This window comes from Pollachius pollachius (genome assembly GCF_949987615.1).
Source record: "Pollachius pollachius genome assembly, chromosome: 6".
NCBI lineage: Eukaryota > Metazoa > Chordata > Actinopteri > Gadiformes > Gadidae > Pollachius > Pollachius pollachius.
Window position 1 is genome coordinate 10,751,795 of NC_136939.1, and position 27,548 is coordinate 10,779,342.

Below are 27,548 nucleotides of genomic sequence, written 5' to 3' on the forward strand. Positions count from 1 at the left end.
GAGATAATCGCCTGTGTGCAGGACCAACACACCAACACACTTACCCCCTGCAGGAGAGGGAGAGGGCTGTTATTGAGTATCAGCTATCAGATAACTGAGTGGCCCTGTAGTGCTATTATGCCATGTTATATGGGTCAATCCCCAAGCCTCTGTATATGGCACACACAATACATGCCCGTACAACATACGTACACATAAACATCCACAGAAACACAACACCGGCAAACTGCAACGACTCTTACATGTCGAAAGAATCTGTCAGATAACACGCATGCAAAGAGTTGAGTTTCCTTTATATCAGTTATTTTGAGAAATTGGCCTTCTATGTCTTGTAAGAATGTTCTTTTGCATTTCTCTTTCCATTATTCGTAGTGCAACTTGCCCAACTGAATGGTACTTTGGTACTTTTAGGGATGTAGTCAATGAGGTGCACATAGGGAGTGCTGTTGCAGTTCAGGTCCTCCTGAAAACCACATAAGAGCGCTATACAAATAGGCACTGTGAACATTGTATTTGGTAAGAGGGCGTGGCTTGTTTACAGGGCAGGGCATGGTTACAGGATGGGACCAGGACATGGTTACGGGACAGGTTTACGGGACATGGTTACATGGCATGGTTACAGGGCATGGTTACAGGACATGGTTACAGGACATGGTTACAGGACATGGTTACAGGGCATGGTTACAGGACATGGTTACAGGAGATGGTTACAGAACATGGTTACAGGAAATGGTTACAGGAGATGGTTACAGAACATGGTTACAGGGCATGGTTACAGGAGATGGTTACAGGGCATGGTTACAGGGCATGGTTACAGGACATGGTTACAGGACATGGTTACAGGGCATGGTTACAGGAGATGGTTACAGGGCATAGTTACAGGGCATGGTTACAGGAGATGGTTACAGGACATGGTTACAGGACATGGTTACAGGGCATGGTTACAGGGCATGGTTACAGGGCATGGTTACAGGGCATGGTTACAGGGCATGGTTACAGGACATGGTTACAGGGCATGGTTACAGGACATGGTTACAGGGCATGGTTACAGGGCATGGTTACAGGGCATGGTTACAGGACATGGTTACAGGGCATGGTTACAGGGCATGGTTACAGGGCATGGTTACAGGGCATGGTTACAGGGCATGGTTACAGGGCAGGGCAGCAGGTTGTATGGCTGAGCAGCATGGGCTTACTAACATGTGCGTGTTTGAGTGACGTACTTGTGACGTTGTGCTCTGAATGAATGCATCACTGTCTGTTCCCGGCTTGTGTGTCACAATACAATGCTCAGATAGTTGGATAAGTTATACCCCGACGGGGGGTCCAACTTGCATGAGCAAGCTCCACAACGACCACAGTTATATTTAGCGTTGTTATGCCGGTATCGCTGCGCGAGGGGCGTTTTAGCACTCTATATATTATGTACCGCCATGGCACATCCTATATCAGCACCAGACATCGACAGGCAACAGCACGCAGCTCCACTCTCACTCGATCTCAGTAAGGCCCCGCTCACTTCCACGCCCCCCCTCCCTCCCCCCCCCTACCCCTCAACCCCCCCGCCTGCCCACAGGCTGAAGAGGGAGCGGCTGGGACCCCACGACTGGCTGTCGGTCCCGGTGCCGGGGGGCCAGCCGTGGCTGCTGGCGGCCGGCTTGGAGCCAGAGACGGCCTACCAGTTCAGCGTGCTGGCCCAGAACAAGCTGGGGACGGGCCCCTTCAGCGAGGTCGTCACTGTGAACACACTAGGTGGGTAGACACCCGGGCGACAAGGGCAAAACGGCACCAATGTATAAATGAATAAATAAAGAAATAGCAGCCTTGATGGATATTATTAGACCAGGAGGGGCTGTCTATTGGGCAAGCATCTGGAAACGGGACGCCACCAGTGCCCTACTGGAATAGGAGTATAAAACAATGTGACACGGCGCCACACAAACCTCCTAGATGTTGGGTTGAACCTATGAGACTACAAACTACAACAAGGATTAATTAAACAGGGTAGAAAACTTAAAGTGGCAATCTCTAAGATCCCCCGTGTCATTCTCTTTGGTGGCACCAATGGGGATCAGAAACAGTGTGCCGCTGCACACACCACATGAGTTGAGGAGGGAGTGTGTATCGGCGTCCGCCACACCCTCTCTGGTTGAACAACTAGTGCTGGGTGATGGGAAAACGTGTCACTCTATGCGCCGCTTGTGATTTGAATGCATTGCGTGAAAGTCTCCACCAACATTTATACAATGCAAATGAAAGGACTTTCATCAGTGGGCCATAGGCTCAATCACCATTGTGTTACCTCTATTGGCAATAGAAAGTGACTAAACTTGTTGGAGATTGCCACTTTAAGGAAAAAATCTCATCCATTAGAGAAGGCCTCGTCAAAGGTCTTAAGAAACAGAAGTAAAATGCATAAATTAAAATAAATGGATAAACCGATATCTTTCTAAATCACCATGCATGTGAACCTTCTAACATAACCCAAGCCTCAATCTTCTTCCAGTATTTCCTATAAGTACCCCAGAGCCATTGGTGCTGCTTACCCAACCACGGTGCCTCACAGCCAATCGCACGCAGCAGGGAGTCCTGCTCACTTGGATCCCGCCGGCCAATCACACCGCACCGATCCAGCATTACATCATGGAGTTCCGGCTGGGCGAGCGCTGGGACGTATTGGACGACAGCATCCCCGCCAGCGAGACGGAGCTGCTGGCTCGGGACCTGATTCAGGTAATACAAGACGGGGTGGGGAGGTGTAGGAGAGGCCGACCCTCTGATGCGTGAATACTTTTTCATTTCATCACGTTCATCGAGCAAAGTGAAAGGAAAGAGGGGAGGGGGTGGGTTCATGAATGATTGTCCAGTATGAACAACAAAGGTGTACGGTTGGAAAATGTGAACATGAAACTTTTCGTTACTTTAGGTTTGCTCATCGTGAGGATTTGAGCATACCTAGTGTTGATGTTGAGTGTTCATTTGCACGTTTATGTAAACCACAATATTTTTTTGTATGGGTGGAAGAAGGTTAAATAAGCCGTGGTATTTATGATCAAAACATGACTTCTATTGTTATTTGCGTTTTGGTTTTTAACTATTTTTCAAATGAAAAGCAAACCTTACCTTCAAGGAAACTGAATACATTTGTTGTTTGTGGTCAAAGAAACCCCATGTAGTTATTGTGGTGAGGTGACCGATCCATATTTATAAAGGCTAATGCAAACTGCACCACAGACAACCACATCCAAGGGGCTGGAAGACACAACTGTTTTTCACTTTGAAAAGCTTCCGGCAGTACAGAAACCACAACCCCCCCCAGTTCAGCCTTTCATCTCTATTCATGCTCCACAACTCCACCTGCACGCCTACACACACTCTCTCTCCCTCTCTCTGTCTCTCTCTCTCTCTCTCTCTCTGTCTATCTCTTTCACCCTCTTTCTGTCTCTGTGTGTGTGTCTCTCTCTCTCTCTCTCTCTCTCTCTCTCTCTCTCTCTCTCTCTCGCTCTCTGTACTGTACCTACCCTGCACCTCGCTGCTGGTGTTATTATTATTTTTTTTTACTGCAACCATGGAGGTAATTGGCCCACGAGGGACTTTCTATTTGTCAGTCTCCACTAAATTGTGTGTGTGTGTGTGTGTGTGTGTGTGTGTGTGTGTGTGTGTGTGTGTGTGTGTGTGTGTGTGTGTGTGGGGGGGGGGATTAATAGGGATTGTCATTATATTGACAGAATTTGCAGCAGTTTACTATGGAAAAATATCCTAATATCAAGAACTTTAGGTTCTATCAAGGATATGGATTGATATTGTGACAGGATTGATATTTTGATCATAAAGGGAATTGATTGTTTGTCAGTCCCTTTCTAAATGTATATAATTGGTTATCTTCCCCTCCGCCCTCGAACCCTTCTACCTTTCCTCCACGTCAGGACGTACAGGGGTCCAAACTGGAGTGGCTCCCTGTAGTTCTCCACTGTAGGGATAATGTGGCCCCAACGTTTTTGTGAACAAACTTTGGCTAAGCATCATTCTCCCTACTTCTCTGCCTAACTAAATCCACCACAACTCTTCAGTTTCCTATACAGATATGTATAGATGTATATCCTAGTGCATATTAAAATGTACCTCAAACATACACGTGCCTGTCTACATCAGCAAGCCAGGCGAACTGGTGCTGTTTCCTTAGCTTACAGCAGAAATCAAACATATTCTCTCTCTCCCAATCCAAGGAAGCCTGGTATGAGTTCCGCATCATGGCCGTCATGGACGACCTGGTCAGCGAGCCCAGCAACATAGTGGGCGTGTCCAGCACAGGTGAGGGCGTGGCGTCAACTTCCTCCAGCTCTCCACAAGCACTTCATATGGAATACACCTACATGCCGAGTCCCAAGTTATAAAGGAGCTAAATGTGTCTGTTTAGGGTATGCAATGGCTCCTCAATAAGAATAAGGATACTTTTAATTTGGAGCACTTTTCATGACAAGCACATTTATTTTAGATACATTTTAAACTATATACCAAAATTGTTGAAAAGACATGCAATTCATACATATATACATAGATAAAATCAGTGGTTTGCTGGATAAATAATGATAGAAATGCGAGGACATTCAGAGAAACATTTGTGCGCACGCACAAACACAGACACACACACACACGTATAAGGTATGCTTACCCCTCTAACCCACAGGGTTACCTTAACATTTCTTAACTCATGGAGGAGTGCTGTAGAATATATTGCACACACAGCAGGTCCAATTTTATGCGTTGCCTTTTCAGCACTATTAGATTTTACCTTGCAGCACACGCATCCTCCTTTCTGCGTCCTGAAAAGCATGACATCATCGTTGTGCTACCCCCCTTTCTTGGATTCCGTTGAACTTGTTTGAGGTTTGAAAAAAAAGAAAAAAAAGAAGGAATAAAATGAGAGAGAGAGGGAGAGCGAGGGAGACAGAGAGAGAGAGAGAGAGACATTTGTTGGTGAAGATGTCGATGGCAGTGCTGAAACGCCCCCGCGAGGGTGAATTTTAAACCGCTCAACATGTGATGCGGATGCTGTGCAGAGGTCACCGAGTACAAATCTCTTCGGCGGCGACAGAAGCTGTTGGTAACATTTATAGAACAGACCGTTTCAGAGAACTTTGTTCCCACAGCGAGGGCTCTGCTACCCTCTGCTGGTTTGAGCGGAGAACTGTAACAGCAGTCACCACTGTATGCTGGAGCAGACACTAATATACAGAATGAAATAATTTTTGCATTTGAAAACTTAAGCCCAGGAATCTGGATTGTCATGTGGATATTGTGACACACATATAACGGTGTTACACAAATTAATAACAAAGGGCATTAATGCGTTGGCTTCGATTATAGAGTAATTTGATTATTTAAGGGTTTGCTATGAATTTAAATGAGTTGAGCCTCTTTAAATCTACATCCGGCCATTAAATGTCACCAGCCTAATTTAATACCTGCCTTGGAAGCAATCTGCCACTCTAAACTAAAGTGAAACTTAACCTAAATCGTAAGTCGTGGGCACATAAGCTCTCGTTGTGTGTTTATTCAAGTTAATCTTCATGCCATTGACGCTCATTAAATGAATATTTTCATTCACTGTGCAAACACTTAGCCAACCGCTAATCCCCTCTCCACACTGGGCACGGACCTGTCTTATTGTGTGTGTTAAGAAAATAACAAACAAAAATCCTCATTCAGATTGAGGTTGAAAATCACGCAAATAGATTCACAAACATAACATAACAGCAACAATATCAATCATAAGCAATGAACCAACAACTCCAAGAGCTCTATGGACTTTGACACACACCCAGATGTCCTGATTCTCAAACCATTTCTGGTTTCTTCTCAAACAAACATTCACCGCATTCATTCACAGTCATAGACTTTGTAACACAACCACAGTCTAGCCCTTGGAATTCATCCCTCCCACCTCTCCCCCCCTCCCCGACCCCCCACCCCTTTGCCTCTAGATTTCTTCCCGCCTCCGGAGATGGTGGAGGAGGGCGGTCTGGCGCGGCCCGTGGTGGCGGGCATCGTCGCCACCATCTGTTTCCTGGCCGCCGCCGTCCTCTTCAGCACCCTGGCCGCCTGCTTCGTCAACAAGCAGCGCCGTCGCAAGCTCAAGAGGAAACGAGGTGAGTGGGACGGTGCAGTTGCGCCGCCGCCGCGGTCTGATCCCGAGGGCCCCCCACCCATGCCGATTCCCCCCCCCCTATTGCCTGCCCATACCCCTGACCTATAGGCCGTCGTCCTGGAGCAGGACAGCTCACCTCCTCCTACTATTTAATGAGTGAGATATGAACGTGCTGACTCTGTGTGTCTGCTCGATGACTGAATGGTGGCTGTTGATAGGGATAGAGCAGATATAGGACCTTTCTTTCTGAATCTTTCTGAATCTAAACTGCACGAATACTCAGGTCTACGTACACATAAGTACACATCAGTATATAAGTGTGTAGACCTGAGTATGTGTGCAGTTTAGATGCAGTTTAGATTTGGAAAGGAAAGGCCAACGGGAGATTTTCATTGGAGGATTTTTGCAACACTGCCTGCGTTGAACATCAACGTATGGCAAGGTTATTCTGCTTTTGAATTTATGTTTTTTGTTAGTTATCTGTATATGCCTGAGTTTTAAAGACCAAGGTGACCACAGATAACTACACTACATGTAGTCCCACAGGTTTTAAAGGAATCTGGGAAGGACTCTTTTTTGTTTTGATCTTCTCAATGTTGGACACTTTAGTACTTGGATGTTTTGATAGATCTGATGACTGTTTAAAATAGACAATATTGTAATTATTATCAACTGATATAATATACAGTTAACAGATAGTTAACTGAAACATATCTTCAAACATGTTTCACTTTGTATCTTGTCACTTTGTTTCACAACAATATAAGCACACAATATCATGTTGTGTGCCTAATGACCTCCTTTTAGGAGGTCATTACTTCCATTGACAACATTTGTAAAAGTAAAAGATGTTGACTTTGTGTCATTTCAATCATATTTTCTCTTTGTTTCAGACCCACCTTTATCAATCACACACTGCAGAAAGAGCGTGGAGGCAGCGTAAGTAACTCACCACACATTTCTTTCTACAACGCTTTAAAATTGGCCTCTTAGGAAGAAGCTGATTATTATTACTGAGATTATCGCTGTGTGTTATTTTCATACGCACGGACACAGAATATGTTGGCCTGCTGAAGGTGGATTGCCAAGCTGTAACATTTTGAATCCATGCCCACGTGTTGCAACCTTTACCGTATGAACAAACACATAACCGCTCATCGCCGACAGAACATGCTTATATACGGTTCTCATGTCGATGGTGTGTACACGAGTTGTGCCATGCTATTCAATAGGGAGAATGATACTGAAGACTGAACTTTAAGCTTTAGTTTTCTCAACTTTTATCATGTTTTTGTCCATGCATTAAAGTTGGTGCGTTAAAGGGCTAAATGCACAGACTAAAATGCAATGACTGGGCTTTCCTTTTTTTAACGGAAGGAACTTATCTTGCCACTTAGCCTCCCGAATAGCCATGGTGATATTCCCTCATTGCTACCCATTCCACCACTACTATTATGAAACATAGTGTTTCCCTTTGGCCTACATATTCACTCAGAACGGGATCAGTTAAATGGAAAACAAGAGCTGAATCTCAACAAGAAGGAAACAAGCATCAGAACATGAGAGCTTGAACCGCTGTCAGAAGACAAAAAGATAATTTGCATGATGCCGATGTCCCTGAGGTGTAAGCACATCTCACAACCAGCTGTAGGCACGAGGTCTCCATGTCATCAAGCTCCATTTCACCCTACAAAGAACAACAGCGCTTGAGGCTACCAGCAGCCAACTCAACCCGCGTCTCTACCGCATGCGGCCCCGTTTGCAAGACAAGAAACGACTTCATGCATGGAAAGACATTTAATGGAGCGGCGGTAACAACATCATGCAGCAGTGCAAAGAATACTTCTACCAACACAGCCAATGAACGGATGAATAAACTACTTAAACTAAAAAACTCAGAATCTTGGGAGAGGACCCCTCGAACCCTTCGGCACCTGGCCCGACATCTGAGGGGGCTTGTGGGAGCAGCCACAGAGTCAAAGTACCCAGAAGACTGCGACTGGAATAGAAAAGCCCTATGATGATTCAGTGAACATATATCCACTCTTTTGAAGATAAGCACAAGGACGCGGTCAACCTTCACTGTGAGGGGAGCACCAGTGTCAACAAGTCTGATACCAAAAAAGAAAATTACATAAATGAGTTGGAGCAACAGGACGATACGCATCGTTTGATATTAAGCATTTTTTAGCCTTTGATGGAAAATGCTATCCACACCGGAAAGAAATGCCAATATGCTAGCCGCGCCAGCAAAAATAAGTGTGTGGAAAGGTCAGGATTGTGTCTTGATTTTCAAAAGGAATGAGGCCTGATCATGCACTTTGAAGCTGAAGTTTGTGGGCCTTTGTATTTGCAGCATAGCTGTTTGTGTTTACAATGTGCGGTGTATCATATTTCGGTACTCGTCTTGATACACAATGTAACTGGGAATCATGTCACAACATTGGCTGTAACATTTTTCAACACTCTCTCATGGGACCCATTCCTTTGCAATAGCTGAAAGAAACTTCCTAAATAGATATGTTTTTGACTATGTTGGCAATCCTTGCGTAGTTTATTATTCTTATTACTCATGAGTCATTTACCATTTATCTTTAAACAAGCTGTTTATAAACATTCCATTCCTCTATATATAAAAAAATCTGCTCTTAGTAATCCAGGCCAATTCTTTATTTGGAGGTCCATGCTCAAGTTAATTATTCTTTATCTCAGTATTACATTTGACACTGAAGACTTATATTATTCAACTGTTTCTAAGATTTACTTAAGTTGTTCAGCACCTAACGCCAACAACAATTCTATTTGGCGTTCCACAAGGTTCAGTTTTAGGCCTAATTAATGTCTCTTCTTATAGTCTGATAAGGTTAAATACGATTTGAGTTGTTGGTTACGCAGATGATACACAGTAATATATATGTCACAGGGTTGCCAAACTAACAAGTATCTTCTCAGCGTAATCCGGAATAACTTGTTATCCTTACGTTACAAGGTTTTATTTGTATTCTTTTTTGTTGTAATATATTTTAAGTTGACTTTTATCAAATACATATTTTTCCTACATATTTGTTTGTTCCATTCCTTTAATTTTTCTCACAGAGATATGCACTTTGTAACATCTGTCTGGGAAAGTTTGGTATTGGGACATTTTACATTAAACATATTGTGGATTGTGTGTGTGTGTTTCCTTCCAACATGTTTCCTTCAACATGTTGTTCATTGATATCCCGAGAAGTCTTCTCTCCTCTAATCTCACTGAATGCATCATGAGCAATTTTTGTTGCTTATCTTATGTGCATTCTGTCTTGTACTCTTTCTGCCCACATTCTTTCTTTCTTTCTTTCTTTCTTTCTTTCTTTCTTTCTTTCTTTCTTTCTTTCTTTCTTTCTTTCTTTCTTTTTTTCTTCCTCCCTTCATTCCCATAACCATTGTTGCAAGATCTTTTTTCTCCTCTTTGTTTGTTCTAAATACGCAGATGTCTCATTAGAGTCCTGTTTCTCTCTCTCTTTCTCTCTCTCTTGCTCTCTCTCCCTCTGTTGCCTCCCTCTCTCTCCCCTTATTGTCTTATTCCCCCCTTACCCCTACAGGAGTCCTCTTAGCCCCCTTCCTGGCATTGAGCCCTACTGGGAGGGGCTGGACACCCAGAGGTACAAGCCTCCATCTTCTAGTCCTCAGTGAGTCCGCCCACTATATCACAATCTCCCTCCCTCTCCCTCTCTCTCACACTACCCCCCCCCCACACACACACACACACCCCTGTCCACCTTTCCCGGATGTGGATCCTCAAGTTAGTTATCCCTGTTGTTGATGGTTGCATGCCTCTGGTCAGCAAAGCAAACCACTTGGGGGGCTCCGTGTGCGACCTGAAGACTTCTATGGTTGATGGATCCTCCCCACCCAGGTTTAAGAATAAGCTTTTATTTGGTTGTGCATCAAAAATTAATTATATATATCGTTTGAAAATAGAATTATGACGAGGATTACCGACACTGTTCAAGGAAATCTTATTTTCTTCTTTGGCTTAATTAAATAATGTAGTTCAAGCATGGCACCACTCATATGCACATCTCGCTAAATAGTGGAAGAAAGGTTTTAAGTTAAGTGCAAATCAAGAGTTTCCCTAATCCCACTTGATTCTTAACAGCCTCTTATATTTGACACCAGTGCTATGCTCTTCCCTCACTCTTGCCCTCAATGATTTTTCCCTATGTCTATCCTATTTTCCCCTTGCCTGTCAAATGCTTGAAATACTACGCCTCCAAGTGCATTTGTGTGCATATAGCAAGTGCCAACAGCTGCTAATGATAGAGTAGCAAGCACAAGGAAATCTCTTTAATAACACATTTTATAGAGTTTGTGTGTAATGATGATATTGTTACTGTTTGAGCTACTGTTTTGGTAGATCTGTTGTATAGCTAAACCTAATTAGATTATTTTGAAATAATGTGAAGTTTATGTGTGCTACATATAGATATATATCTATAAATATATAGAAATATATCCACACATATATATGTATTTACCATAAGAATTATCAATAGAACAGAAATTTAGATTATTTATATATTATATATACTGTATATACATATATATGTATTTACAATAAGAATTCAATATATATAATAATCATTAGTACAGACATGAGATTGTGGTGTTAAAGTCTTGATCTTTCAGGGATTGTTAGTAGAGCCAGCACATAATCTTTGACTACTTGAAATATCATTATGTACTTATTATGTCTGTTATTACATGACATCAAATGATATGTGTTGTCACAGTATTGATACCATACGTTCGTTTGATATCAAAACTATATGAAAAATGATGTGGAAAATAGTATTTATATTTATTGAACTGAATTTGTTGAATATTTCTGTAGTGTGTAGCACCTTTGCCGTTTGGCAAAGGAGATGTGTTCTTGTGATGGGCTACACTCTATGTAAATAACATTGCACCATGGCAATTTCATTACACTGTAGTGCATTTACAGAGTCAGAAATTATATTCGATACACCGATACTTTTGAAACACAGACTTGCCTTTTAACAGCACGAAAAACAGTAGCCTTACTGGTTCAGCTTAAAAGTGCAAATCACGCTCAGTGTTGTGTTTTGTAACTAAATAAAATGAATGTGACGAATCCTCCTCCGATGTCCTCTTTTCTGGCAAAGTGTTTGTTTCTTTCTCCTTCACAACCGAAATGTCTTACTGAAAGGATTAGAAATGGCATCTGTCCGGTATATTGGATGTCTCTTATTATTCTCCTGCTCATGTTCATTAGTGTCTCTTGGGGAAATGCTTGTATGGTTGGGAATCAATCACACGTCTAGTGATTGATATGTATGCTACCTGTCCAGGTAAAGCTACCTAAATCTATCCAAGGCTTTGAAAGCCTAAGTGTTACTGAGTGGGACATCCTAATTGGATTTTAAGAACTAAAGTTAATTAGCCTTTGAGTAAATGGCCTTTTTAAATAGTTAATTTGATAGGTGACAATGAAAACACTGCCACTGGCCAAACAGAGTAGAATTACCTTTGGTTTTACTGTAGTAGAAACACGTAAGTTATGATGTAGTGTTATAGAAATACCTTTGATTGTACTCAAGTAACCTCACAGTATCACCTTACTGGACCCAATGTACCTTGAACTAAAACTTTAGCAGCAAACTTCATAATGTACTTTTGACTCGAGCACCAACACAAAATTCCCTAACAGCTGCTATGAACTACACTCCACACCAACTGACATGTTTCGTGCTTTTTCCTTGGATATAATGACTTCCACAATCTATCCCTCAACTGAAAACATATTTCTCTGCTACGACAAGTCAGCCAGTGGCCTGATTTAATATACCACATATGGCTTATGAAATATGTATGAAGAAGAAATAATAGAAGAAAACAAATAAATACAAGCTATAAAACCACTAATTGACAGTTGATTCTCTGTGTTGAGAAATCAGTTCCCTTGAAAGTGCTTTGTTGCATGACAATCAAATGGAGGAATCCAGAAACATAGATTTATATCCTGTGAATAGCATAGAGTTCCTGGATAACACTAATGAGCTATGCATCTTATTGTTCCTGTGTTCTCATTTGTTTAGAGCTCCCAGTGAATCACGTTTCAATACAACACAATGCACAATATATTAAACAATTTGGCATCAACCCTCTATGCATTCATACAAGCTACTATATTCATACAAACATACATGCATTAAGTTAAACAAATTGCCCAGGTTCATTACAATACAGCACTGAGTAATGTATGTTGACATTCTGCTGATCAATCAGTTACAGAGATAGATTTCTGTCTCAGATATATGCATCAGGGCCCCTAGCTTGGCATCCTTTTTGAGGAATCCCCGAAGTTTGCTGTTGTTTGATAATTTATTTAGCTATTGATGATTGTTGGGCAGCCTTTAAATTTCATTCTTAGTGTATGCAATGCAATGCATGTTTTTTTAAAGTTAATAGTTCTGGCAATCCTCTCTCAACATATTCATATTTGGCAATGAATGAAATCAAATGGTCGAGGAAACAATTTCAGATGGTGGTGATTCAGATGAGAGGATTCAATGCCTCTTCTATGTGCTCTTTTCTCCCACAGGTCATCAGGGAAGGTGAGTCCAGAGAGCATGCATTCCAAGGAGACTCCCTCAGACTCATCTGACGATGGCCTTGACTTGCACCTCAAGAAGATTCCCCCAAGCCCCGGGAGGAAAGAGGAACTATCTTTATACAAGAAGACCAAAAGAGCAATAATAAGCAAGAAGTACGGCATTCCCAAGCACGAAGCCGAGGCCACAACACCGATTGAACTGATCAGTCGAGGACCGGATGGACGCTTTGTAATGGACCCCTCGGATGTCGAAATGTCTGTGAAGCCCAGACGAATCGAGGGCTTCCCGTTCGTGGAGGAGTCAGACCTTTACCCTGAGTTCCGACAGTCGGACGAAGAGAACGATGACCCCAGGCCTTTACCACCCGTCATGGCTACACTTAGGCCTCACCAGATATCCCCCATCTCCAGCCAGGAGTCCTATCTGAGGCCTCCTGCCTACAGCCCTCGCTTTCAGAGGCCCTTGGAAGGTATGACTATCATGGAGAGCAGTCGACTCCAGGCCACAGGGCAAATCCGGAGCTCCCTCCACCACAGAGCTTTCTATGGATACCTAGGCAGCCATAGAGACCATGACCCCCCTCCTCCTTTCTACATGCCGGAGACCAGCCCGCTCAGCTCTGTCATGTCCTCCCCTCCGTACCTCACCGAAGGTCCGTTCGGTCACCCGATGATTCCCGAAGACATGGGGGACGGCGATTACCAACAGTACGCCGTCTCCGGTTTCCCCCTTCCCTTGACACTCGCCTCCTCGTCCCGTTCACCGGAGATATGGCAGGGGGTGGACTTCACGTTCGCAAGTCTAGAGGGACCACACTTTATCTTCCCCCCACCACGCCCTTTCCACCTCCACCGCCACGACTCTCCCTACCCACCCCCGCCTCCTCCTCCTCATGTCCTTCCCCTTAGCTCCTTCCAGCCCCCTCCTCTACCGATGCCCACCTACCCCGCTGTCCTGCCACTTGAGGCTTCCAAGGGCCGCCTAGGGAAGTCGCCAAGTAAGGCCAGGCCTCGTGGCTCCCCAGCCAGGCATATAACTATGCAAGAGGCTCATCTAGGGCAGCTAAGGCATACAAGTCACGGCATGGGTGTGCCAGTTTTACCTTACAATGAACAAATGGCACGAATAGTCCCCAGCACATTCAGCAGCCTGGACACTCGGTGGTTTGAAACCGCCCCTCGTTTTAGCCCCAGGCAGGTTCGTAGAATGGATCCCGGAATACATCAAGTGGTCCTCCAACCCTCCCGACTCTCTCCCCTGACCCAGAGCCCTCTTAGTTCTCATCAGGGCTCTCCGGAGATCTTAGTGCGTCCCCGACCGCGTCCCAGCATTGTCCAACCTCCCATACCTCCGGAGATGTCTGAGATCACACTCCTTCCTCCTTCCACAGCCAGCTTCTCAAGGAGATCCTCTCCCTCCTCCTCACCTGCCAAAGGCCAGGCTAGCAGGAGGGCAAGTCCAAGCTTCCGTTCCCACATGGCCTTTGCCACCTCTGCAACCAGCTACCCGTCCCAGTCCCCTTCACCCCCCATGGAAAGCAGCAACATGTTTGGGCAGATGCCATCTCAGAGGAGGACTGAGGAGGGGATACTTCCATCTGAGCCCTCTCCACCCCAGTTGTCAGCTTCAGGGTAGGTCTACTAGGCTTCTAGGGAGGGATACCATGCCAGTCATCTGTGCCATCCCATAATGCTTTGACGTGTTGGGTTTTTTAAGCTTAAGTTTGACAGGCTTTTAAGATTCTTTGTTTCCAAATTTCAATGTGGCAATTTGGTTATATAGATGAGTGTATAGTACATATAATATAAATATTCTTAAAACGATGTTGTAGGATGAAGGACGAGCATTTTTCTAGCCATCAATTAGTAATAATTTTGCAACAATAAATGGTTAAGTTTAATTTAAAAAAAGTTGTGCTGCTTTTCATCTCAGACATTTAGTTAGAAGTATCAAAGTATCCTTTGAATCTGTGAAGCAGTGCTCCAAATCTATCACCTCAAAGTAAACATTATCAATCATGTAGGAAAAAGACTAAAACAAAGAAATGATCGAACAAAGTTCTTTGCATTCGCTTCACAGATTACATAACAGACCTTTTGGGGCTAAAGCAAGTATTTTAAGGGCAAAACCCCTTCAATGAACTGTCTGGTTTGGTTGACACAAGCCCCTAAATGCCTGGGGATAAGCAAAAACATCACCATGAGATCTCCTTTGTTCTCCATCTCTGCCATGCTTTACCCTGCTTTCGCCTAACAGGAGGAATCTCAAACTGATTCCCCCTCCGCCCAAAACAAGACAAACACACAAGTGTTATGTCTAGCTCTGAGCTTTTGCAGATGCCTCTTTCATTCAGAGGGATGCTTTAAGGGGAGCCCTACTCTTCAGGCCCTGTGGCCAATCCTCTTTCCTGTTCCCCTACCTTATCTCAACCCTTCTCCCCTTTCCCCTTAACCCTTCTCTTCTGCCCCCCCCCCCCCCCCCCCCCCCAACCCCCTCCCCCCCTCCTTTTAGTAACCCTCAGGATATCCCGGGTCTGACTTCCACAAGGGAGACTTGTTGGGCAAAAGTGTGTCACGGGGGCCTGTCCGCATTTCATGTAATGCAAATGTCTCCATCACTATGCATTATGGGCAGTGTGGTGGTTCTTGATGGCTCCTGGAGTCTTACCTGCTGTGTTTTTGATTGATCTCAGCTATCTGGGCAGCGTTGTTGTGACGAGGTCCTCTACACCGCAATAGGTAAGGGTTGGATCCATGTCTGAAAGGGGGGGGTTAGCAGGTGGGACGTTTTTTGATCACCTCGTCCTTTAAAGGGGAATACAAGACGCTGGGTCTTCCTTTCTAGAGTTGCTTTTTTCCTCCTCAGTCAACCTTTTTGGTTTGTTAAAATTTTTGATTATTATTTTATGATTTATCCTATCAAAGTGGCAATGCATTTTGAGTTCTGCAGTCGTCAGTCAACTATGCATAGCGATGTATGCATATGCCATCTTTTAGTGAACAGGTCAGGTTCGAATCACCGACACGATCTCATGGTTGAGTGGTTTGCCTTCTATGCTGATGTACAGTCTGGAAATTTAGATGGCCCTATCATAGGGATTCAATGTGGTTCACCCCTTTAAACATATAATTGTAGCACAACAGCATTACAATCAACAAACTATCGACACACAACATTTGATTATATAATTTCAATGATTAACTATTGCCATTATGTTAATCAAATAATGAGGAGTATCCTATGAATCTATAATACTTAACCCCATGTTCTAGGTCAGCAGATGTACTGTTTTTGCATTTGGATGTTGTCTGTAGCACAAGTGTTAAATATTCAGGGTATGTTTGTCTGGCTGTCTTTGTACAGCATTGTATATTTAAACTGATCTGCTGTATTTAATTTGTGAAATATTTGTATACCATTGGCTTTATGAATACACCAGAGGCTCTGTGTCGACTTGGAAACACTCTGCACAGCTCTTAAAATAGGGAGGCAGGTCTATAAAAGACACACCAAGCATGCTGATTCCACGATAAACCTAAATGACAGTGTATAACAGTGCATAACAACAATCCTGGTAATCAAATATCTATCCAATTATTAGGCCAGCCAACCTGAGTCACCTAGCCTTCAATGTAGTATACTTTGGGTTCTATTTTAGCTAGATACATAAGGGGTTCCTGGCAGACACATGGCGGTCCTTTTACACAGCGGTAACGTAGTGCACTACGGTGAAAACACAGCACAGTTGCACTTCTAAGTTTGGACTGCAGAACAGTTCTCACTGTGCCACACAGAGCAAGTGTCCTTCAAAAAGTGCTGACGCACTTCCTTTGAACCATGGTGAGCAAGACACGCCAAGGGCACGCTATAGGTGTAGGACAAGCAAGGGGGTGTAAAACAACTCCCCCCCCCCCCCCCCCGTGCGAGTGAATTGCCCTTTGAAGTGCTTTTTTCCGATGTATTCCCCTTTAAAGTCGTGTTCCATGTGCAAACTGCCATGCATGCCATTGCTAAATATTGCTCTTCCGTTTCAAAAGAAAAAAAAGAAAAGAAAAGACAATCAATTCTATATGGATAACCTCTTGTTACATTTGTTGTCCTGGTGCTTCGCTTTTTTTGGCTTATTTTTCATTATGTGACTGTTCCCGAGTAGTCATTCCCTCCTCCCGCCATCTCTCCCCCTGTCAGCATGGTGAAGCCCATTGTAGACAGTTTCCATGTCTATGAATATACATATTGACAATGCTTTGTTGCTCAGCTGTGACTTTCCCTCCCTCTACTAACTACTAAGCTTTCTTCCTGCAGTCCGTCCAAGATGGCTCCTCTCTTATTAGTATTTATTTATATTTTATGGTCTCTGCCCTCAGAATGTGTATTGGGGGCGGATTTTGTTTATTTACCATATCTCATTTAAGTGGATAAGGAGGTCCTTCCCTAGGGTCAGTTAAACATGCACATGGAATGCAATTTTTGCATTGCATGGTGGGAAAATGACTTTATTTGAATGATGCACAATACAAAAAAAACATTTGGGATTTTCATTCAGCAAACCAAATTCTTAGTTTTGTGTTTATTTCAACAGCCCGAAAAAGTTTTTGTAAAAAGTTATTTCCCTAAATATTTTATTGTTCTATTTGGGATTGATCGCCATCCACACAGAGGGATTTGAGGGGGATAGTAATAACGACAGGATCAATAAGACAAGACTTTGTTTTTACATTCATAAACAAACAGCCATTAAAAGTGCTTGACAAGCTGTCTGGATTCGACAAACTCTAGGTGTGGGTTTGTTGTGGTGATAGTTTGTGAGCTTGACGCATCCAGGCATCTTATCAGAGACCAGCCACAACAGAGTCTTAAACAGTAAACGTAACCCTGTTCCTCCTCATCTGTCCACATATACGCCTGTCTGCGTTTCCGGGGTGCTGCACCCTGGGGGGACTCGGGCCCATGCATTTAGCTTTGCACCAGCAGGGGCTGTGTTGACGGGGTCTGGCTCTTATCAGTATGACTTGTGTGATGTCCGTCCCTGGTGTAGCAAGCCGAGTGCGCCGCTGAACACATGAGGCATGGAGTTACCTGTTGTGTTTTTCTCTCCTCTCCTCTCTCTCTCTCTCTCTCTCTCTCTCTCTCTCTCTCTCTCTCTCTCTCTCTCTCTCTCTCTCTTCCTTCTCTGTGGTCCAGAAGACGCAGAGGTGCCCCCAGTGCCCAGCCGGGGTCTGAGAGGATTGACGCACTGAAATACCAACGTATTAAGAAGGCAAAGAAGATGATGATGAACAACAATAACTCCAAGGCCAGAAGGAAAACAGGTGAGCTACCCCTTCACCACTGGATCTGGAGGTCGTCATATATGATAATCACACGACCATTCCTAATATTGCAATCGTTTGAACGGTTATTTTAGAATTTTAGAAACAATACATTTATCGGCTACATTTATTTGCACTGGCATGCAAGTGATGAATAACACAAAAATGAAATAAATCTCAAGTACAGTATAAATATATATATATATATACATTTCTTTATTCGTTTGCATTGGGATGTTGAAAGAAGGGCGGTAACACATGCATCCTTGTGTCCCTTCTGACAGCAAAGCCGATCCACAATGAATGAACCTTTACGTTTTCCCATTTCCAACCCCACCAGGTGTCTCCACCTCTCAGACCCAGCAGGCCTACACCTCTCAGGAACCCCCGCCCGAAGAAGCTCTCTACCTCCGCAAGAAGAAGAAACGGCCCATCCGCCACGACCCGTACATCCGCTTCTCGGCCCTGCTGTACCGCCGCCCACTGCAGGAGGACCAGAGGGCCATCCTGGCCAGCATGGACAGCATCGACCTGGACCACGCCACCCTCCTCTGAGCGGCCCTCCAGTCAAGGTCAACGCACACGCGCCAGTCCTGCCTCTGAAACAACAACTAGCTACATCACACGCGGGCGGGAAACAAACGAAAACACAAAAGTAATTGTTACAAGGACAACAACCAAAAAAGAAGGTTGTGTCCCGGATTTGGAAATAGAATCGCAATTACCGCAGACAACGGGAATGCGGCGGAACTTTAGGATTTAGATATGTGGTTCCGCTGCCTTCGGAAAAAAAAAAAAGGTTTTGTGTAATTGTTCACTTTTTCCCATCAAATGGGCGAAAGAATAGTTCCGTAGAAAAGTGTATCAGCCATGATCCGGGATGTCATGGAGATACGCATGGTGACGTTCTCAGCAAAAAAAAAAATCGTTGACAAAATGATAAAAAAAAAAAAAGGAATCAGTATAAGCGAGACATTATAATTCATAAAACAACACAATATGAAAAGAAGAATGAGTAATTGAATTGAATCAGTCCTTTGAACCTCTTATTTAGTTTCCACTGTGCTATTGATAGCAGCAATGGTGGTCTATTGCAAATACATCTGAGGTTTTTTATCCTGGTTTGATAACTAAAGAAAAACATAATTTGAAGAAAAATTGGGGAAATTTAAAACACAATAGCATAAAATATCTATGCTTTAATCGAATGGTATTCCCATCAAAAGTAGATATTTAAATTCGAAGAAGGTAATAACAAATGTTATAGCTGCCATAGATTTGATTGTCTACTCCAGTGCAAACATGTTTTGTTATTCAAAACAGATACTATTCAATATTATCAACTTATGTCTAACAATGCGTATTTGTTTCAAAAAAGGAAATCACACTGCATTATAACTGTTTTATTATTTGAAAGTTCGTTTTTTATGTCCCTTGTGTTGGACCACAGTTTACAGAATCTCTCAATAAACCTCACTTTCTCTCTCACACATACACACACATGCACGCACGCATGCCAATCGCACGCACGCATGCACACACGCGTGCACATACACACACACACCTACATACACATACATGCGCGCACACTCACACTTGACATAAACCACTGTATCACTTGCTCCATTCTGCCAGAACAGTCTCAATCTGCCGGGGAAGTGTTCACGTGTTCTTGCGCGTTACCAACGTTACCTCAGAGCACTGTTCACAAAACCTCGCCTACACCTAGCATTCTTTCTATTACACTTGATTCATGGACCGTTAACCTGGGTCCATTGAGTCCTCATGGACCATGTAGAAATAATAACTCAGCCATTAAAACACAGCTTCCACTTCTTTTAGCATGCAAGTAGGTTTGGCCTTCCAATTTCCCTTGTTAGTGAATTTATAGTTTCTGCTGATGAAACTGTACATTACAGTACATTTTATACACTTAAATTATACCTTAACCCCTGAGCAAATTAAAACACATTTGTAACTATTCTTTTTGCCCTTTGAGTTTTTGCACTGGAGCATTTTGTTTATGTTTTCTGATTGTCTCATAGGTCTGTTGGGCCCCAAATCCTATATAAATACTCTAGGGCAGTATGCACATTTTCAATCAAACAGCAAATACAGATACTGGAGGATAGGATTTTGTGCCAAATATTAAAATAGTATTTTTACAAAAATAATAAATGGAAATCATTTGTCCAGCAATGGCTGCAAATGGCCTTAATGGACTTCCTGGTTGGTTGGCTGCTTTTAATTCCATTCTTTATTGTTATCATTATTATTATTATTTTTTTTGTTTATCAGACTAACTGCCTTTTTAGTTTCTGTACATATAGTCAGGTTATTTAAATGGTGATCATTAGAGGTAAATCTATTTATCTCTTGAATTACTTTTATCCACTTGTCCAACCAAATGAACCTCAAATATTTTTTATAATTTAATTTGTTTACATTGTACTTACTAGTTTCAATGTTATACATATTCAAAAACACAGAAATTCAAGGGACTCTTATTCTTAAATGCTTCATTACAACTGATATGTGACTACTTGAAAGCAGCTGAAACAAACGTTGCTCAAACGTACATACATGCTATAAACTAGATACCTCTAGCGTTATACTGTACATTTGCTCAAATCAGCTTACACCAGACCAGCCTAAGTTGTTTATTTCCTCATCTGGTGCTAATGAATGGATAGGGTTTCACATGAGGGATTTCAACGGCTTGAAAAGCTCCACATTACTATTGGCCTTCATTGGTATTCTGGCAGTGGCTCAGGATGGAAAATGTTGTGTTTATAAAGAGCAATGAGGTCTATTGTGGTTAGTGAAATAAAGAATCCTAAACTAAATTAATAAATCGTTAATAAACATACTCCAAAAGTAATGTAACTTTCTTGGTAACCCTGGAAGAGACAATATTGAATGGTTATTTCTTGTATACTGGCCAGGATTCTGAAAGCCCAGTTCTGAATATACTGGAGCTTTTTGGTGCTACTAATACTGCTTACGATTCAAATGGAAAGTGCATTACAGTTGCTCAGCATTAAGGCAATGAAGGCAAGGAAAGAGATATTTTATTATTTGTAATGATCGAGTCTTAATGTTTTAGTTGTTAAATGAAACATTTCAAATGTGTATTTGGCAAGATATTGGAATGAAATAGGAGGTTATTGAACTTGATTTGAAGTCCCAGTTTCTAGTTTTTTGTTGTTAGCAGCCTGTTCTTGTATCATTCAGACATAAAGAACATAAGGTTTTTTTCTAACAATGAAACAATAGTAAGGTAAAGATCAGATGAGGGTGACAGTGGTCAGAGTATGTGGATGCTTAACAAGAAGAAGCTAATGAGACCATTGTGTGATAGCAAATTTATCCGATTTTAAACTCCCCTAAGATATTGTTTTTCCATTAGCCACCACCCCTTTTTTTACCCAAACATGGGCTGTTTCAGAGATTAAACGCGAAAAATTCTTGCGAGTAAGGAAAATGAGGTTGTCAAGAAAGAAGGGCTTATCCACCAGCCTATGGCATACCCTTAGACTACCACATCACATTGTAAATATTCTCCATACATCTATGGACTACTACAATTGTGCATCTTATTAGCTGTGCAACGAAAGGAAACTAAAAATATTAGATCATTAATATTAAATCGAACCTAAAAGTATAAAAATGTATTTGAATAAAGCGCACTGTATTTTCCAAAAAAGCCCCCATGCAAACGCCCCCTCCCCAAGGTGCTGTTTCTAAGAAACTAAATATGAGATGGTGCTGTGCTGAGACTACATGCAAAGCATGTCTCATTATTTATACCATTGACCTGCTGCACCTTTATTTTAGTAGCGTCTGGTAAAGGTTATTTAAAAGCGTTTGAAAACAGTTAAAACTATATTCTTCAAATTAAGATGTTGGGCTTGTCTCACATCAAAATGTTTTTTTTTTCACTATAATTTTTTTATCGATACTTTAAATATTTCAAAATAATTAAAACAAAATATTAAAAAATATGATTGGGTTTAGTCCATGTTAAGACTAAAAGTAAGCTCGAAAAGAACAGCTGGATGGTTTATATTTTATCCACTCCACTCAGTGCTATAAATATATATATATATATATATATATATATATATATATACACGCACACATTGGCATCAGTCTGGTAAGGAATTTCATGCACATAAAATTCTAAATAAAGGCATGCAGTTAAATACATCCTTATAACATATATATCGTATATCCCTATTTTTATCAAAACTGTGAGGGTCATTTTAGAGGTTACCATTTGCACAAAATATGCAAAACGTTATCTTTTAAAGCTGCTATCTAGTCCAAGAAAAAATAGACCATGTTCAAATGTAAAGATAAACAAGATCAAGAAGGTCACATGGAATCTATATATTATTTTTCAATATCAAACATATACACTTTAATGTTGTATGTTGGATTTTTATTCCATTTGTAATCCATTCTTACATGTAATGAACTACAAATTGAGCGACCAAAGTAACTGTAGTTTGGGTACTGATATTACATGAAGGAATATGTCCCCCCGAAAAGACACCCATTATTATATCCATAACACAAAATTGCATAATCAGAGATTGAAAAAGCACATCAAATATGGTAACCCATCTCCAAGATGCATTGTCTTCTAAAGTTACAACAGTGGTGGTTGATTTTGTTTTTAAATAGTCAGGTTATTGTCCAATTAGAATTAGTCCTTGTTATTTCTGAACTATTTCATAGTTGATGAACATTTGATGCTACATTTTCTAAAAGTGCACCTTAGCTTGTGTATATGCGGTTCATGCTAGACATATGGATCTTGATTCATAATGACATTTCTAAGATTCTAGATAAAGCATGAGTTATCATGCTGTGATGTGCTACAAAATTAGGAATTGCATAGTGAATGAGTTGAAAAACTTGTGCAGCATTGAACATATTTTTCAACCCAGCCATCAGTGCTAGGACTCTATACTTTGCTTAGCAATAGTTATCAACGTGGTGTACAAAATATCAGCCACAATTAATTGCCAGAAATGTATAAGCTGTAAAATAAATCTTGGTACTGTATCATTCTCATCTGTGGAGCTTAAGTGAGGCTGAGTATGGGTTTTTCAGCTGCTCAGTGGCTTGTTGTGCTTCATATACTGTACCATTGCACTTAGGGAAAAATGATCACCATGTTGTTAACATTATGTCGATTTTATTTTAAAGACATTGAACAGATTTGTCTTCAGTAACATCGAAAGGTCTTTGGTGGTACACACCAGATAAGGAAACGATTCTCTGAACATTGTACAGCAGGCTTGTCAATTTAAACGCACCACACTTCAGCCAAGTCAAAGAAATTTGCCAAACATTTTTGATCCTCGAAAACAATAATGCAACCACAGCAAAACAATAAAAACAATAAAAGGAAACATTATACAATACTACATACATTTTCAAAGCAACAGATACATCCAGAATAGAATACATTTTGAAATTATATATTAACATTGTATTTTTATTATTTTTATCATTATTATTTTATTATTATGATTATTATTATGTTATTTCTTTGTAAATGTATGCGTATCTTGGCATATTATTTGGGAATCAAGTGTGCCCAACATTTAGTTTGTTCTGAATTAAAAGAGAATTTATTTCATAGAGGGTAATGCAACTACAAACAAAAGAAAAAAATTCCAACTGGTTTCGATACTCATGAGTAAATTATCCATTTTCTTTTTTATGAATACTGGATACCAGCATTTCAAATGAAAAATGAAAAAAAATTACCTTTAGCCCTCATGCCAGATGAAATACTAATGCATGTGGATACTCTCAAGATTATTCTTTATTATTATAGTTTTTCAAATTTTACCCTGACATTATTATTGCTTTTTAATGCTGATTTGATGCTGATTTCTGAAGTTTGTCATTTGGTGTAAATATTATCCTAAATAGGCATAACTTGGAACTTGTATATTATTATTATTTTTTGTATGAGAAAACACAATGCACACAAAGACTACTGAAGAAGAGTGAGATTTGAGTAGCGTAGGACTTTCTTCAGAGACTCATTATAACATACTTCGTATATATATACACAAATATATATATACAGACGTCTACATGTAAGTGATGGAATACTTCTAAATGCTAGAAAACTAGTTTTCAAAATTGAATATTATAGATACAGGAAAGAAAAAAATAAATAGAAACTATATATGATGTTATAAAACCAAAATGGTTGATAGTATCTATATTTGCAGAGATTAATTGTTTTGAAGAATGTATTAGTCTATGTTTATTTTATTTTTATATCCATGTGTTGCTTTCTACTGTAGCAAATTCTGAATCTTGAGTCAAGTAGATATACAAAAAGCGTGTTTGATGCGTTTCGGTCTAAAACTAAAGTCAAAGTCAAGTCAAGAGACTGCCCCAAAATGTCATTCTGTGGATCGTGACATTGTTCTCTTTGGAATGATTTGCATAAATCATCCGTTTTCAGGAACCATTTCACCTGTCATCCCTGTAGTATTTGTTCATTTCCCTTTCATCTTTATCCTGGGAAGCAAACTCTATCAATCTTCAGTTTCAGGCATGACTTATAGAAATGTAATTTTGTTCTTAATGTTTGGCTGCTTTCTTTGTAATGCGCACAGCAGCAATAGGCAGACAGCAGACTCGGTGAAAGTAGAAGTAATATTTCAAAAGACTCAGTGGTTGGGGTTGTGTTGCCAATGAAATAATGTTTGTTCTCACGCCTTTTGCTTAAATTATATTTTTGGGAATGTGCTACAACAAGAACAGAAAAAAAGCTGCCAAAGTTACCTGGGATGTTGGTACCAGCCTCTGAGAGAATCCTGGCCTCTTCTCCAGAGCTGCACTATGACACCACTACATTGTACATTCTGACAACTGGTGCTATTTTACTCTACATCTGTGGTGCTGGTTTCCCTCGTGAGCTATTTGCTTCAAGTAATAATGTAGCTACACTTTCCTGTACTGTAAGTTGGATGCTTGTTTGAAGCCAGGATTGGAAGTTATAGGAATGAATACACAAGGCGGACAGATTATCTCAATGTTTTTTTTGAATACAAACGATTTGGAGGGCAACGTTTCTGTTGAAGAGATGCAAAATTGTTGTCAATTGTTTTGATTGTTTTTCAATACAACCCATGTAACATTTGCGACGACTTTTTGTCTTGATTCTGTTTTCACTCGGTTCATGCTGCAGGGAATAAAACAGATCAGACTCAAAGTGTCAACTTTCATGTGTCGGGGCAATTTGAGGAAAACACCTTAAAGGTGATTTTTATGTCAAATGTTACAGTGTATGGGTGATATGTGTTTGGTGCTGAGCCAGGGTCAAAACACATATCTTCCCATGCAGTGAATCTGTCATGCCTGTTGGAAATTTTTAAAGGATTTCAGGATTACTTTTAATTGGTACATGCATACTGTCTATGCTTCCTACATGTTTATAAATCAGCACCAATGGAGTCTGGGGTATGGACTGGAATCTGCTTAACAGCAAACTCGAAAATCTCTTTTCCACCCTTGAGTTTGCCATGTCAAGACCATAGACACTTGGCATTCCCATGCCAAGTGACATTTGTTTCTTTTAAAAAAGAAACTCACATTTTCCCATGGGCAGTAATACATATTGGCGTCATATATATACCAGAAGCCTGTATATTTATTTGGTTATTTTCAATACACTAGAAGCAGTGCAAGTATAAATTCGCAAGCTTCTGTTTTGTGTACAATATAAAATGTTAAGTCTTCCAGAATTACCCTGTCCCTCTCCAACACACACGCACACACACATACACACACCTTCAAAAAGTCAACGTGTCATCAAAACTTTCCAAGAAAAGAACGATAACAAGAAACATTGTTTTACTTTTGTTATTGATATCTAGCCACATACAACTTACCTCAGAATGACTGAGCCCCCCCCACCCACACACACTACACTATGTACCCCTCGGTTTCCCCACTCCACACCTCTAAAGAGAAGTCACATCTTTTGATTGAAGCTTTTTTCTTTGATATATCTATATGTATGTATATTTGTTGGCACAAACACTAACAAGAATGTATGGCTACTGTATTTCCTATTCACCATCACGGCCCCTCAAAGTTGAAGCTTTTAAAGCAACTGAATAGACCCGTCGACTTTTGTATCTCCAATGTCTTGGTATGCTTGTTGTAGTTGTATATTCATAATGGTGTATATTACATCAAATTTTATTTATTAAAAATGTTTAAATTTTCTAAAAGGTTCTCTCCAATTTCTTATTCAATATTCTGGGTTATTTGATATTGTTCTAAAAGGGTTCGTTATATGGCAATAACACATTTTGGATGGATTTTGTCCTGAAGAGACCACAGTTAATGCCTCTGCTTTATTGACTGAGCACTTGAATGACGATAATCAATAAATTGCGTAGGGGTTATAGCAATAGGGTATTGTATTGTTCTGTAGAAGACCACACTGGTCAGCAAACCGTCTATGCTGAACATTAGTAGTATAACGTCCTCCTGATAAAACGCAGGGATTGGGAACATCAAATCACCTCTGAAGCTCTAGCATTAAAACATATCGTAAAAAAAAGTGGGACCTTGCCGATGGAATTTGCTCAGAGAGGCCATTATTGGCAGTTAACATCTGACATATCAGGGGAACTTTTTAACTGCCTTTTTAATCTCTTTGCAAAGCCAAATTGCTCATTGCTTCCCAAACAGGCATTCATTTGTTGAAAGTGGTTTGGCCAAAGTATCAGCAGTTTTTTTCTTCTTATCTAGTTTTAAAATTATGCTGTCGGTATAATGAAGGTTAACTGGGTTCAGAGCTATGGCACGATTAAAACAGGGCACTGAATAGCGGGTGGGGGATGTAGGGCCCTCATTAAAGTATAAAGCAAACAGCAGGACGATGTTCTTAACACATTTGATACTACCCTGCTTAAAATACCAGGCAAACACACACAATTTAGACTAGAAGTGTACTTCTGTGTGTGTGTGTGTGTGTGTGTGTGTGTGTGTGTGTGTGTGTGTGCTTGGGTGCTTGGGTGCATGTGTGGGTGGGGGGGAGGATGTGGTGTGTGTGTGTGTGTGTGTCTGTGTGTGTGTGTGAATTTGAATGAAAATTCAAAGTTTATATTCATAATCACCACTAGATATCAGTAAAGAGCAGCCATTGGCCCACTGCCATAAACTGAAATCTACAAATGGAGTTCACCAAAACAAATACAATGCAGGTGATCCTTTGCTAAATCTACCTGTATCTTGTCCAAGCCTTCCCTTTAAAATACGTTTTGGGTGTTTTCTATGATGGTATTTTAAGGTGTTCAACATGTAAGATTGTTCAATTAGTATTTATTTTAGATACATCAATAATGTAATGAAAAACATAATACAAATATTTAAATTAAACCTTGTAGCCAACAGATTTTCCTTCCCTGGATTCAA

General features: G+C 41.0%; 1 protein-coding gene across 1 annotated transcript in view; it reads left to right on the top strand.

Annotated features, from left to right (window-relative positions):
* igsf9bb (immunoglobulin superfamily, member 9Bb) overlaps window positions 1-18,635 on the top strand; it is a gene marked incomplete at both ends in the record, with an annotated part of 75,027 nt that extends 56,392 nt beyond the window's left edge. The window contains 9 exons of the mRNA XM_079737539.1: window positions 1,577-1,752; window positions 2,507-2,733; window positions 4,227-4,311; window positions 5,985-6,149; window positions 7,042-7,087; window positions 9,733-9,819; window positions 12,756-14,399; window positions 17,953-18,080; window positions 18,421-18,635. Coding sequence (XP_079593665.1) covers window positions 1,577-1,752; window positions 2,507-2,733; window positions 4,227-4,311; window positions 5,985-6,149; window positions 7,042-7,087; window positions 9,733-9,819; window positions 12,756-14,399; window positions 17,953-18,080; window positions 18,421-18,635 — 2,773 coding nt within the window. The remainder of the gene's footprint in view (window positions 1-1,576; window positions 1,753-2,506; window positions 2,734-4,226; window positions 4,312-5,984; window positions 6,150-7,041; window positions 7,088-9,732; window positions 9,820-12,755; window positions 14,400-17,952; window positions 18,081-18,420) is intronic.
* Between the last annotated feature and the right edge of the window lie 8,913 nt (window positions 18,636-27,548).